At 43.2% G+C, this 15151-nt stretch overlaps 1 protein-coding gene across 8 annotated transcripts in view; it reads left to right on the top strand.

Annotated features, from left to right (window-relative positions):
* sycp2 (synaptonemal complex protein 2) overlaps window positions 1–15151 on the top strand; it is a 328877-nt gene that overhangs the window by 80896 nt on the left and 232830 nt on the right. For all 8 annotated transcript variants that reach the window (XM_069884683.1, XM_069884685.1, XM_069884690.1 and 5 more), the window contains 2 exons: window positions 1004–1038; window positions 6290–6432. In XM_069884683.1, the coding sequence (XP_069740784.1) occupies window positions 1004–1038; window positions 6290–6432 (178 nt within the window). The remainder of the gene's footprint in view (window positions 1–1003; window positions 1039–6289; window positions 6433–15151) is intronic.

Below are 15151 nucleotides of genomic sequence, written 5' to 3'. Positions count from 1 at the left end.
TTGATTGTGCATGGTTCTTAGCTTAACATACAACGTGCACACATCTGGAGGAGCTGCTGTGAGTTTGCTTGCGCTGCCGCCATCTTGGACTCTCCATATTTTCTCTGCTTGTATCGACTGTTACTAAGTTGTTTCTTTCACCCCTGTGTACACTTCTGGTGTTTCTTCCACTCCTCTGTATTTTTCCACTTCAGGTACCATGTTATGTTTCTTTCATTACAATAAAGAAATTTGGGTTCTTTTTAAACAACTAGATTTATTAACTAAGCAAATAGCACAAAGAACAGAACACACACAGGCAGGTCCAAAACGCCACAACATTCCCAAAGTGCCACACACTCCATCTCTGATTATTCCTGGTGGCAGAACTCTATCACTACAAAGTGTAGCTGGTGGAATCAGTTACTATGACTGTAACTTGCTAATATGGTTCAAGCTTGCTGGGACATGTTCAGAAGCTCAGACAAAACACAGAACAGAAAAGAAAAAAAAGGATGGCAGGGGAAAAAGTACTGGTTATAAAGACAAGAAATATCATGTCAGCTAAAGTTAGAGAATTGGCTATTGAGTCCGGAAAACTTCAGTGTGCCAGCTGAAAAATGAGGTGTTCTTCCTTGAACTTGAATTAGGTCTCATGGTAACTGTGCAGTAGGCCACAGAAAAAGAGATTAATGTGGGAGAGGGATGATAAATTAAAAAGAAAAATGTGCTGCCTTGAAGGGTACATATTCTGTCTACAGAAGCAACACCCAGAACACCTAATATTACTGGCACAAGCTCCTTTGATGCTCACACAAGCCCATATCCTAACATATACATTCTGTTTTTCGCCCCTGGGCAATACTGCATATCCTCTATGGAGCAAGGCAAGTACCAGAATCTGACCATGTTGTTTTTTAATGCTTATTTTGCATGGTTTTGGATCCTATTTAACTTGGCATTACGAAGAAAATTTGGATTTGAAATTTCAATGTATATTAAATAAATTTTACTTATTTTGCAGGAATGATTTTGGAAAAAGGATATTGGATGCTGGTGGTAAGAGGAACCTTTTACTTTAGCAATTGAAATTTAGGGGTACTGAAATATGTTGATAGCAGAAGTTGAATAATTTTCATGATCTTTTTTCTTTATGTGTATTGCATGATGCCATTAGAGATGGCTAAATTAGTATAGTAAGACTAGAAATTCAGAGGCAAGTAAAAATGTAAATCCTAGCAAATGGTAATTTAAAATTCTATTATTATTCTATCATCTGAAAAGCTAATGGCTTAGATTTTAGTATATGAAGTATTTTGTTTTGACCTCCAGATAATAGATGTTTTTTCTTTGGGTGAAACAAATAACTGTTTAAGGTAACTTTATATCCATCTTTAAATGAGGCTGTGCACTTTTCAGATGGAACCATTTTCGTGCGGGGGACATAGTTCCAACCTTGGATGCACATGTGATGATTTGAACTGTTAGAATGATGACCCAATTACCAAATTCTTGTGAAAACCTTTTTGGTTCATTTACGGTCATTCAGAAAGGAAGTTTGCAGTCCTTAGCTTCTCTGGACCTTGATGTGAATCCAAGCCCATACTACTTAGTTGTTTCTTAAATGTCCCTTGAAATGGTCTTTCAAGCCATATAGTTCAAAAATGAATGCAACCGGGTGAACTACCTACAGCATCTTAGGCACACAATTCTTGTATGGCAACTTCGTTCTTAGTCTAATTGGCCTTATGGAGTCCTTTTCACAAACATTTTGGGACTAATGTTGAATTTTGGGGAACAGTTCCAAGTACACATCAAGCAATAGCCTGAAATCCAGCTCCTAGAACAGGCTGGATTTCTCCATTACAATCTGTGGATATGTCCTGTTCTCCCAGCAGAAATGGTGTGTCCTTGTATTGATTCCAGCCTTTATGAAGTTACATGCATGTATTTAAATGTGCACAGGGAATCTAACTCCTGAATAAAGTCCGAAATCCTTATTTATCCAAATTTTTTTTTAAAATGAGGATATCCGAAACACATCAGAAATCCTCATTTATCTGAATATTTTCTGAAGCTGACCTCACAGGTTGAAAAAAAATACTTGACCTGAAATTTGAACGATGATTCTCCTCGTTTCAGGTAACTCCCTCCCCTCACTCTTTCCATTTCTTTTTTACCTTCCCCTATTGACTTTTCCCTCCAAATCTCCTCTCAAACTGCGCGCCACTATCTCTCTGCCGTAAGAAGCCAGAAGAATCCCTGTCCCAGTGTCATCAAGGAGAGTGGCCTCCCGGGCAGGAGCAAGGACCTCAGGCTCAGTGGTGTTCCCTCCCTCCCTTCTTCCTTACCCTCCCCCTCCCTCCCTCTTCCCTTCCTTATCTCTCTCTCTCTCCCTCCTCCTCTCTCCTTGGCATAATGGAGTTCCTGACGCCAAATGTCCCCTTGGCCTACTACCGCACACACACACACACACACACACACACACACACACACACACACACACACACACACACACACACTGAATTCGCTGGTGTGCGTGTGCGGTAGGCTTAGGGGAGTATTCAGAGTTGAGACTCGGGAGTCAGGAGGACTGGTGACTGGGGAGACAGGAGGCTGCTGATTCGCCAGTGAGTGTTCCACTGGCCTGGGAAGCCTCCCCAGGGATCACCAGCAGTGGTTGGTTGGTCTCGGTGGTTGGTTGGTGAATGGTAACAATTTGGAACCTATATTTTCTTCAAATAATCTGCAGTCTCTCTGCGACATTTTTGACTTGGAAACAGGAAAACATTTTGCACTTTCATTTATGATGCAGGAACAGCTCTCTGTTTCCTAATTATCATGTGTTTGCCACATAACCTCTAAGTTTTGCAAATGCATGATGGTGACATCTGAAATCTTTTCTGGTTGATAGAATTTCCTGCATATGTAGTCGCCCTGAATGTGAGAAACCTCCTGGATTTTCCCTTGTAGCAGGATTATCATTTTTAGGGAACTAACTTCAAACTTATTAATTAGTTTAATTGGTTAACTAACTGATCTTCCACTCTGCTTTTTGGCTATGCTTTTCCTTCTGGATCCTTCATTAAAACAAAGTTGGTCCCCTGGCTTGATAGTATTGCTAGAGCAAGAGATATACAAGCCCAGGAGCTCAACAAATTGTTTGTCTGGAGTGGTCATAGATACCTGGTTTTGAACTGCTAGTTTTGGTGAAAGTCATCTCTCATCCTTCATCGCTCCAGAGAAAAGCCCAAGCTGTGTCAATTTTGTTTCATAAGACATGTTCTCCAATCCTGGCAACATCCTGATAAATCTCATCTGAACCCTCCCGAAAGCATCTACATCTTTCCTGTTAAGAGGGGACCAAAACTGAACACAACTATGGTCAAATCAGAGTTTTATAGAGCTGCAGCATTATTTCACAGCTCTTGAACTCAATTTCCTGACCATTGAAGAGTGTCAACAAATACAGTATGGGTGCTAGATGCATCTTGCCTAATTAGATTTGCTAAGGATGAGAACAAGATGTTTATCCCTCATTTTATTCATATAACTGCCAGAGATTCTGTCTAGCAGTCATACCCTTTATGAGGTTCTCACTCATAGTTTTCACCTGAGTGTTGTTCAACGTGAAATCTTCATTAATCATCTAATGGACGGTGGTAAATTACAATTCACTCGGGGGGAGGGGTGGGGTGGTCCTTGTCCAGGTTTGACGTGATGATGTGAGACTGGGGTAGCATTAAGGACACTAGAGTACTCCCTCTTGCCAGTCTGATATTGTACCAACACTTGTGGTGGTCTGTCCTGTCAGTGGTCAGGCGAACCCAAGAATTGTATTGGAGAATCTTGTATCTGATGTCATTCAATAATTAGAAGTATTTCAGTTTGTTGCTCATCTGGTTTGTGTGATTATTCTCCAGATTTAGATACCAATCTCCAAGTTTCATAAGGAGGACTTTGCAACAGCAATGTGGCTGTAAATGACTTTGCTGTTTCCAGATTTGGTGTTTAGATGGATGCATGTAGTCTATATAGTTTCAAAATTATAGTGTTTTAGTGTAATAGTCTCGATACAAGTGAATGCCTGATAGCTAATGGATTTGATCACATAGAAGTCAGCTTTCATCAATGAATTTGCCTCATATAATATACAATGGTACAGTATTTAATGCTGCCTCTCACTGTTCCAGTGACCTGGATTGATCAAGACCTTGGGCACTGTTTATATGGTGTTTGCATGTTCTCTCTGTGATTGTATGGGTTTCCTCTGCTGCTCTGACTTTCTCTCACATCCCAGAGATGTGCTGAATAGAAGGTTATTTTGCCACTGAAAATTGCTCTTAATGCAACTGGTTGCCAGGCAAATCATCAGGAAATTTACAGGCATGTGAGAGATGAATTGCCGGGAATTAGTGGGAAAATTGGAATACTTTGGGAGATGGCACAGACTTGATAGGCCAGTTGTTCCATCTTTGTGGTGAGAAATATGAAAAAAAAATGCTGAATGCGTTGGAAGCAAAAATTGTAGTAGGTTCTGATAGCATCTTGGTAGTCATGCTTAAATGCACGAGTGCAAGTTTTTCTACCTGAGATATACTTGTGCTGACATCTGTCTGAAAAAAATGAAAAATTGTCCAGTTTTGACCCATCTATGGAAAAAGAAGGACAAATTCAATCTCACCTGATTGGTGCCAATTATCAAAGTGATTGAAGATGCCATCAAAAAGTGCTTGATAGTTGATAAACTAATATTCAGTTAAGGTTCTCATAAGAAATGAAAGTTAAAAATGCACATGCTGGAAATGGAAATTGAAAGAGAAAATGCTGGAAATATTCAGTAAATTAAGCAACATTTATGGAGAGAACAGATGGTAATATTTCAGGTTGGAAACCCTTTATCAGAAGTGGGTAAGAGAGGAAAAAAGGTAAATAAGAAAATTTATAAATATTTTTGCTTGACCTGGTGAGCATTTCCAGCATTTCTTTTTAATATGGGGTTCCCACAAAACCACATAGATATGGTGAGAACGTACAAACTCCTTACAGTCAGTGCCGGATTTGAACATGGGTTGCTGGCACTGTAATAGTATTGTGCTAACCATACCGCCCTAATTCCAAAGTAAAAATTCTGCATCACTCTGTATGAACCCTCAACACAGTTTTTGTTCATACATCAGCATAAGTAAGGTGAATGTGACTTAATTTTACAATACAGTAGCTCTTAGTTAAGTGTGGAAAAAGGAACATTAGTGGAATTTAAATCAAGGTATAACTCATGGCTGTCTGTATTGATACCAAGTACAGGAGAAGTTAATTATAATTGGCCGTTATTTCAATATATGAAGCCATGATTTTACAGCTTCCCCTTGGGCTTGATGATCTTCAGGTCACATGTACCTTTGATGACATTTAAATTTGGGTAACCAGTGGAATAGGCCTTCACACTATACTTATGCCAGGCAAGGATAATTTAAGAAGTAGAGCCAAATATCTTTTGTAGCACTACTTGCACTGAATTTCCCACCTGGTTTTAACATTGACCTGAGGCTTAATATACCTGCCATTTGGATCTTGTGACTGCAGAAAAAGGACTTAGGCCGCGAATCCTCTGAATGCCGTTGCAACCTTTACACCATCTGCAGAGGAAGGGAAGTTGTCAGGATCAGACATGTTCTAATTAAAAGTTGGTGTAAGTTAATTCCATAAATAATTTTGAGATTGTGAAGATAGTTCTGAGAGTAAGCATCGTAGACAATAAGCCTGGATGTGGGACTAAGTACAACTGCTTTTTTAAAAGAGGTAGTAGATCAAGATAGCCTAAATGATTTATTTCCATGCTGCTTCAATGATTCTTTGCAGAGTGATGGAGAATTATTTACTTTGGAATTAAGGTGGCATGGTTAGCTTAGTGGCCAGCGACTTGGGTTCAAATCCGGCACTGTCTCTAAGGAGTTTGAACATTCTCACCGTGTCTACATGTGTTTTTTCCAGTTGCTTTGGTTTCCTTCCACCCTTCAAAAATGTATGGGTATTGTATGTTAATTGGTATATTTGGGATGCATGGGCTTGTGGCCAGAAGGACCTGTTACCCTGCTGTATGTCTGGAAAAAAAAAGCCTAATGTATTTTTGCTTAATCCAGAAAATTTAGGAAATGAAAGCATTTTCCACACACTCCTTAATAAATGTTGTCATAAGTTAAAATAAAGCAGCCTTATTAGAATCTTTTGCTCTTTTAGAATCTACAGTGAATGTCTACTTTTGTCACATGTTTTGTTCAGTTTGTGAATTCATAATTCTGTTTTACAGATTATAATTTACAGGTAGCTATAACAGAAAGTTTGTGCAGAATGACATCTGAAGCTCAGAGACAAGAACTGACGAATAATTGGTTTCCCATGGAATTTGTTGTTGATGCATTTAAGAGAATTAAGGATTCTGAATTTGAAACAGTAAGGACATGTATTTTACTTAAATCTATAGTTTATAAAATACAACCTAATTAAAAGAATAGAAAAATTAAATAAGAATATATGGAGTTCCTGATGTTTGAAAAATGATTGAATTGGATATGAACCCTTTTGGGCATTAACTTCTAAGCTCCTTTGGATATTCATTGGATGTTAGCATGGCTGGTGTATCTTTTAACAACTGTTTTCTTCCATTTATCACACTTACGGCAGTTATTATGTGCTCTTAAACACATCAGTTGATTCTCCAATAAGTTGTTTCCCAGATCAGTGCCTTACATGCTGTCATAAACCCACAAAAATGGAACTGGTTTTGATTACAATTGAAAATAAAATCAGATAGGCTATAAAGCTGAGAAATACAGATGCTGCAAATACTGAAATCTTGAGCAAAGAATTGCTGGAGGATTGTCAACTGATCATAGATGCGGTCTGTCCTGCTGAGTTCCTCCAACAATTCTTTGTCTGCTCAGGCTGTAAATCTGGTTGGCTGACTTGATGAAAATAATTTCCATCCCTTTTTAATCATTCTCAACTACTTCGATTTGCCCCTATTTTTTCATTTCTGTTGAAGAGAAGTGTCTGTAATTTAACTCACTTTTCCATTGAATCAAATCTCTATTCTATTCAGAAAGACTAGCATCTTTAGATTTAAGAGTAGTTTAGCTCCAACAGCTATCAAGCTCTGGAACCTCCCTTAACTATATTAATCATAAACTACTTCCAACACCACAAAAGGCTTTTTCCACTGTTGTTATGCGATTTTTTCTTGCAATTTGATAACTATGAATATTTATTATCTATTATTATCTCTTTTTAATTTAATGTATACTTTTTTTAAACTTAAGTACCTGTTCAGCTGCAACAAGTAAGAATTTCAGTGCATACAGTATGTACATTGTAATGTATATGACAATAAACATTATTTTTTGTGTCAAGTCCATATGATAGGTAGAGTGTAATTGCAATTCCATTTGAAAAAGGCCATATGTAGGTAACTTCCACTCTACAATATAAAATTTGGGTTGTGGATTATCAGGACTCTCATGGCAACACCACAGTGACTGTCCATAATATTATTCTGATATTATAACATAACATAACATAACATAATTACAGCACGGAAACAGGCCATTAGGCCCTTCTAGTCCGCACCGAACCAAACACCCCTTTCTAGTCCCACCTCCCTGCACAATGCCCATAACCCTCCATGAGATCTCAATACTTTGGCATTAACAAAAAAATAAAGCAGACTAAGAAGTGGCCAAATAAATGAACAGACAAAGGGAGGTGTACCAATTGGAGGAGAAAATTAGAAGAGAATTTACAAGGAGTGGGAGTCTAGTGTCTGACGACTTTTAATGCATGGCTGGTTCGCCTAAAAGAAACTCGCTTAGAAGAAACAGATGAAGCCAAGGCAACCTACTGCTCCATTTTTGGGGAAAATCCTTGGTCATATAGGAAAGGGAGAAAAGTTGATTTTATTGACTGACTTCACTATTGGGTTGAAAAGGCACAATCCTCTGGTGTAATTGGCAAACAGGATATGGAACACAAACTCTGTGGGAGTTTTGTTACTATGGATAACCTGTTTTATTAGAGAGGCACGCATACAGCCTCGTGGAAAATTGCTCACTGGAGTCACTGGCACCTGTTAGATTTTATCATTGAGCAAGAAACTGCAAGGTTGTCTGTACCACCCATCCTATAACATACTGATGACTATGAGACTGATCACTGCCTAATCTTCTCTGACCTATAACAGTAGAAATTCTGCTGCAAGAAAGTTATTGTCTAAGCTCTTAAAGGCTTGGAAATGTAACCTCCCTTAGACACTGCCTTCCAACCTGCCAATTTTCAGCTTACAGGAGTGATATAATGGATTGCCTTGACATTCACCACATACAGAACTTGTGAGCCAGCTCTTAACTTCTCTACCTTGAAATATCAGAATTAGTTTGATGAGAATGACATACAGAAGGTAATTAATCCAAAGATGCAAGATGTTTGTCGATCAGAACCTGCTCCCATATCTTGGAAAAAGAAACAGAAGGCTTCAAAAATGGAGATAAAATCATTAAAGATGTAGTGGCAGGTAACTACTGCTGGAAGACTCTTGAAACCATCTCAACCTGATTAGAATTCCCTTGACTTCATCCAACAGTGACCTATTTAGCTTAGATTTGCTGTTATTACTCATCAACATGAATTTGTATAAACCATATGCCAACTGATAAACCACAAATTCTGAAGAGCCAGTTGAATTTCTGGTACTTTAAATATTGATGGTGAGGAATTTCAGTCACAAGTCCACAAATTTTGTGTGTCTAGGAAATAACAATCTTCAAGCAAAGAGACAAATCCAACAATGGTAATTGCAGAGTGGTTTCCGTACTCTGGTGCAGGGAAATCATCTCCGTGATTGAGGAGCAGTTTCCCAGATCACAATGTAGATTCTGTCTGTCAGTGACAAAATAAGTATTAAGAATAAGGGTGATGAACTTAGAGAATGGATCAGTACATGGAATTATCCCCCTCTCTTTGGCTTGGCTTCGCGGACGAAGATTTATGGAGGGGGTAAAAAGTCCACGTCAGCTGCAGGCTCGTTTGTGGCTGACAAGTCCGATGCGGGACAGGCAGACACGATTGCAGCGGTTGCAAGGGAAAATTGGTTGGTTGGGGTTGGGTGTTGGGTTTTTCCTCCTTTGCCTTAAATGCAGAGACCTGATTGATGCAAGGGAATGCTTAGCTGCTTGATATTCTGGGATTTAGATGTTTCAAAAGGAATATGGAAGGAGGTCAAAGAGCAGTAGGAGTTTCATTGCTAATCAGAGACAGGGTCACTGCTATAGATAGGAAGTCATGGTGGGATTGTTTTTTTGAGTTGCTGTGGGCAGAAATGTGCCTGGAGGCAGAGAAGATGTGGGAGGACCTTAATGTAAACTGTGTTTTGGTGTTCACTAAGGACAAGGACTTTGACGAATGTGATGTCAGAATAGATCAGGCTAATATTTTGGAGCAAGCCAAGGTTAACAAGGAGGTAGTGTTGAAGCTTTTGAATAACATCAGGTTAGATAAGTCTCTAGGTCCAGATGGGATATACCCAGGTTACCACAAAAAATGAGGGAAGAGATTGTTGGGGCATTGGCAATGATATTTGTGTCTACCCTGGCCAATTGCATCTACCCTGGCCAAATGCTGGAGGATTGGAGGATAGCAAATGTTGTTCTATTGTTCACGAAAGGTGAACGAATCCTGGGAATTGTAGATCAGTCAGTTTTGTGTCAGTAGTAAGAAAACTATTACCAATACTCGGGACAAGAAAAAAACTCCAGAGGCTGTAAACTCAGTCTGCAACATCACAGACATCAGTCTTCACCCCACTTCGAGGACATCTACAATAGACAGTGTCTTAAGAAAGCAGGCTCTATCTTCAAGGACCCCCACCACCCAGGCCATGCCCTCTTCACTCCGCTACTATTGGGGAAAAAGGTACAGGAGCCTAAAGATGAGTACTCAGCGGCACAAGGACACCTTCATTCCCTCTGCCATCAGATTCCCGAACGAGTAAGGAACCACAGATTCAGCTGGTCAAGCAGAGTTCTTTAGGTAGCAAAGATAAAGATACATAACCAATTTTTTGGGCTTAATCCCCTCATCAAAATATAAAGCCTGAAACTATGGTTATATATCTATCTTTGCTACCTAAAGTGCACTGATCAGCTGAGTTTCTCCAGCATTGTTTTTTACTTCAACCATGGTGACTGCAGTCTTTCATGTTTTACTAATGAACCATTACCTTACTTTGAGTTTTTCTTGCACTTTTTAAATTTATTTTGTAAGATGGTTTATATAAATGTTTGTACTGTAGTGGCCCATGGTCCACTCCTTGGGCTAACACCAGAAATGACTGTTGAACGCAGTGACCAGCAAGACCTTGTATAGGGTGAGACGCCCATTTCTATAGGCCACTGGTGAAACTGGCCAACCACCGCTGGTGGATCACAGGGGGCTAATCAGGACCCGGATGCTGGAACCGACCAATCAATGGCCGGCCCTCTCAAACCATGCCCCGGTGGTGACACGGCCAAGCCCTAGCTCACTATAAAAGGCAGAGCTGCCCCTGAATAAACTCAGTGTCGAATACACAACTAGCGTGCATGTCTTCTTTCCTCTCTGTGAGTTTCGAGCTACAGCCCAGGAGCTATAACTGTGAGCTATAACCTGGTTGTAGCAGTAGCAACTCCACGACAGTGGTGATCCCGACCGGTCCAAATGCCGTTTTGGAACTGATGATGGAGCAACAACCTGAAATCAATGCCATAGTGTTGAAACTGCCCTGCTGGACTGCCCAACCACGGGTGTCATTCCAGCAAGCTGAGGTGCAGTTTGCCATTCAAAGGATCTCAGGATGATACGTGCTAATACTACGTGGTCAGTTCCCTCAACTAGGACCCGGCAGTCTGGATTATTGATTTCCTCCAGCAGCCCCTGGAACAAAGAAGGATGTGGCAATCAAAGAGCTACTAACCCACACTTTTGGGCTCTCAAAACACGAGTCTGCTTCCCATCTGCTGCACATCAACAGTTTGGGGGACGGGGACAGGGCACCATCTTCTCTCATGAGCGACATGCTCACTCTCTGCAATGGCCACAGTTCCTGCCCACTGTTCCAGCAAATATTCCTGGAGAGGCTGCCTGAGGACATCTGGCTGCTCATTGTGGAGGAGGATTTCTAGGACCCCAGAAAGGTGGCGCCCGAGCAGGCGTGCTATGGGTGGTGAAGAGGGTCGCCTGCACTTTGATCGACCAGGTGATGAGACCACGTCAACAGTGCCTGGCCACAAGGAATACCAGCAATCTATCCACTCGACCGACCAACTGAACGAGAAGCCCCACCGGTGAGCTGTACTGTTATTATCATCAACAATGAAGCTCTGATACCGCTTCTCCTGCGCATTCCAGGGAAACACCCAGGCCAGATGTCGTTAATGGCTGTGACAGCTGGCCAGCTGCATAGCCTCCTGCATACCCAGGAATCACTGTCAGGCCAATGCTTCTTAGTAAACATTGGAGCACAATACAGTGTCATTTCCCCCCCACTTGCTGCGGAAAAATGGGCCAAGAATTCTGAGGAGCAAACGGCTCCAGTATCTGAACTTTTGGCGCTCGTTCCATGCCCCTCTTCTTCGAGGACCACCAGTTCACCTGGAAGTTCACCATGGCAGCTGTGCAGCAACCATTTTTAAGTGCCAACTTCCTGAGGGCCCAGTCCCTCCTGGGGGACCTCAAGGGACATCGACTGGTACATGCCTGGATATTCCAATTACTCTCCCTCAATGGCATCAAGCTCATAAACTCCCACCTGCACTTGGTGAGTACAGGTACACAATTCTTTATCCGGAACCCTTGGGGGACAGTGTGTTCCAAATTTCGGAAAGCCAGATTTAAACCCAACTGAATTGTGCTGCTGTATCCACCCACACCCCCTTCCAGTCGCACTGCCGGCCTCTTCCCCCTTGCCCACCTGACTCTTGCTGGCGGTCTCTCCCCCCCCCTCGCCCACCCGACTCGCACTGGTGGTCTCGCCCCCCCCCTCGCCCGCCTGACTCACGCTGCCATTCTACTCTTCTCCTTCCAGACTCCTGCTGTTGTTTCCCCCCCCCCCCCCCCCCCGCCTGTCTCTCTCCCCACTTGCCGGATTGTGGAGCTTTCCGGATTTTAGATGTCCAGATAAAGGATTGTGCACCTCTACTGCCACTATTGAGTTTGTCAAGATCCTGACGGATTTCCCCACCTTCACCATGCCTCACTTCCATTCAGCAGAATCCAAACATGGAGTGAGGCACCAGATCAAGACTGAAGGCCCTCCCCTTCATGCCAGGATGCGCCGCCTCCCCCCTGAAAAAACTTAACTTGGCCAGGGATGATTTTTAAAAAATGGAGGAACTGGGCCTGGACCTTACCCCTCCACGTGATCCCCAAGTCAGCAGATGACTGGAGGCCATGCGGTGACTACCGCCACTTCAATGAGGCCACCATTCCAGTCAGATATCCCTGCCCCATATTCAAGTCTTTACTGCAAAATTTCAGGGGGCATAGATATTTTCAAAGGTGGACTTTATCAGGGGCTATCACCAGATCCTGGTTCACCCAGATGACATCCCAAACATGGCCATCATAACCCCCTTTGGATTGTTTGAATTCCTCCTCAGGTTTAAAAACGCGGCTCAGACTTTCCAGAGGTTGATGGATGCAGTGGACCAGGATCTTCCCTTTGCAATCATCTACCTCGACAACATTCTGCCAGTCATACCCACTTATGGCAACTGTTCTCTAGGCTGAGCAATTTTAGCCTCACCATCAACCTGGCCAAGTGGCAATTTGGCCAAGGAACTATCAACTTCCTGGGCCATCAAATTGATCGTATGGGGCCAGACCATTGCCAGTGAAGGTGGAGGCTATCCGTTCTTTTCCCATGCCTTCAACGGTGAAAGGGCTACAGGAGTTTGCAGGTATGGTTAATTTCTATCATTGGTTCATATCTACAGTGGCATGCATCATGACCCCACTCTTTCCCTCATGGCAGGGCCCAATAAAAACTTACAATTGACCCAAGAGCCCACTGAGGTCTTCCAGGCCACAAAGAATGCACTAGCCAATCCCACTCTCCTTGTGCACCCCAGGACAGATGTCCCGTCCGCCCTCATGACTGACGCCTCTAGCACAGCGGTTGGGGGTGAACTTGAGCAGTTTGTTGATGGACATTGTTAACCGCTGGCCTTTTTCAGTAAACACCTCAGGCCACCAGAGCTCAAGTACAGAGCGAGAACTGTTAGCATTAAACCAGGCAATTCAGCACTTTCAATACTTCCTGGAGGGCAGGAAGTTCAAAATTTACATGGACCACAAACCTCTTACATTCGCCTTCCGTAAGGTGTCTGACCTGTGAACAGCGGCACCTGTCCTACACCTCTGAATTTACTACAAACATTGAGCATATAGCTGGTAAATCCCACTTAGTGGCTGACGCTCGATCCCAGCTGGCTATCTAACCATGGCATCGACTATACGGCCCTGGCAGAGGTGCAGCAAGCAGACCCTGACATTCCAGCGTACCGAACAGTGCTTATTGGCTTACACCTGGAGGATGTCCAGATCGCCCCTGGCAATCACACACTGCTCTGCGACACCTCGGTGGGTAAACCTCACCCTGTTGTTCCAGCTGCATGGAGGAGGTGAGTGTTCGACTCAGTCCATAACTTGGCTCACCCCACCATCAGGACTACTGTTAAGATGGTGGCGAGCAGGTATGTTTGGCACAACCTCCGCAAAGAGGTTGCGCTATGGGCCAGGATTTGAACTCATTGCCAGTTGTCCAAAATTCAGACCCACACCAAGGCCCCCCCCCCCCCCACAGAAATTTGAACCTGCACATCTCTGGTTCAGCCACATGCACATTGACATTGTGAGGCCCCTACCTGTGTCCAGAGGAGCATGCTACCTCCTCACACTGGTCGACTGGGTAATCAGAAGGCCCGAGGCAGTGCCACTATTGAAGGTTTCCACAGAGGCATGCATATAGGCCCTACTCAACACTTGAGTAGCACGTTTCTGGGTCCCCGAACATCACACTTCAGACGGGGGCCAAATTCACTTCTAATTTTTGGACTGCCTTAGCCCATGCCCTGGGGACCCAACTCCACCACACCAAGGCGTATAACCCGCAGGCCAATGGTTTGGTGGAGAGGATCCACAGACACCTCCAGGTGGCTTTAATGGTAAAGCTGAATGGACCTAACTGGGCTATTGAGTTTTCCTGGGTCCTGTTTGGAATTTGAGCCACATCCAAGGAGGACCTCGAGGCATCCTCCACTGAGTCCTACTGAGCGAATTTATAACAGACCCTGAGGACTTCGAGGAGCCCTCTGTGACCACACTGTCCCGGCTTTGTGAGTGCTTAGGCACCCTGGCCCCCACGGCCAGCCCCACATGTACATCCTCAAGGAATTAGCCAACTTAAGTATGTATTTGGCGCGGGGCACACCTGCCATCTCTCCAGAGAACTTATGAGAAACTCATAAGAAACAACGGTTCCATCTGTGTTCTGGAGATTAGTGGCAGAGAGGAGACTTTTACCATCAACCGGTTGAAACTGGCCTACTTATACTCTGACCAGCCCATCACCCATCCGACCCCATGGCGCAAGGATTGACCTCTTAAGAACTCTGGCTTGATTGCCAGATCTTGGTTTGGTGGGGAGGAGGGGGAGTCATGTAGCGGCCCGTGGCCTGCTCCTTGGGCCAACACCGAAATAGATGTTGAACGGGCTGAGATGCCAGTTTCCATAGGCCACCAGTGAAATAGTGAAACTGGCCAACCACTGCCAGCAGATTGCAGGAGGCCTAGATGATGAAACCCACCAATTGTTGGCTGGCCTGCTCAAGCCACGCCCTGGTGGTGATATGGCCAGGCTCACTGTAAAAGGCAGAGCTGCCCCGAATAAATTCAGTGTTGAATACACTCTGTCGATGTGCGTTTCTTCTTTCCTCTGCAAGTTTCAAGCAAAAGCTCAGGAGTTATAACCATGAGCTATAACCTGGTTATTGCAGTAGCGACCCCGCTACAGCACTGTGATGCTGCCACAAAACAACAAATTTTGTGATATGTTCGTGACATTAAATTCTTATTTTGACATTTA

The sequence above is a fragment of the Narcine bancroftii genome, chromosome 6, assembly GCF_036971445.1.
Source record: "Narcine bancroftii isolate sNarBan1 chromosome 6, sNarBan1.hap1, whole genome shotgun sequence".
NCBI classification, from domain to species: Eukaryota; Metazoa; Chordata; class Chondrichthyes; order Torpediniformes; family Narcinidae; genus Narcine; species Narcine bancroftii.
The sequence above is the reverse complement of the archived record's forward strand: the minus strand, read 5'-3'. Positions and strand labels throughout refer to the sequence as shown.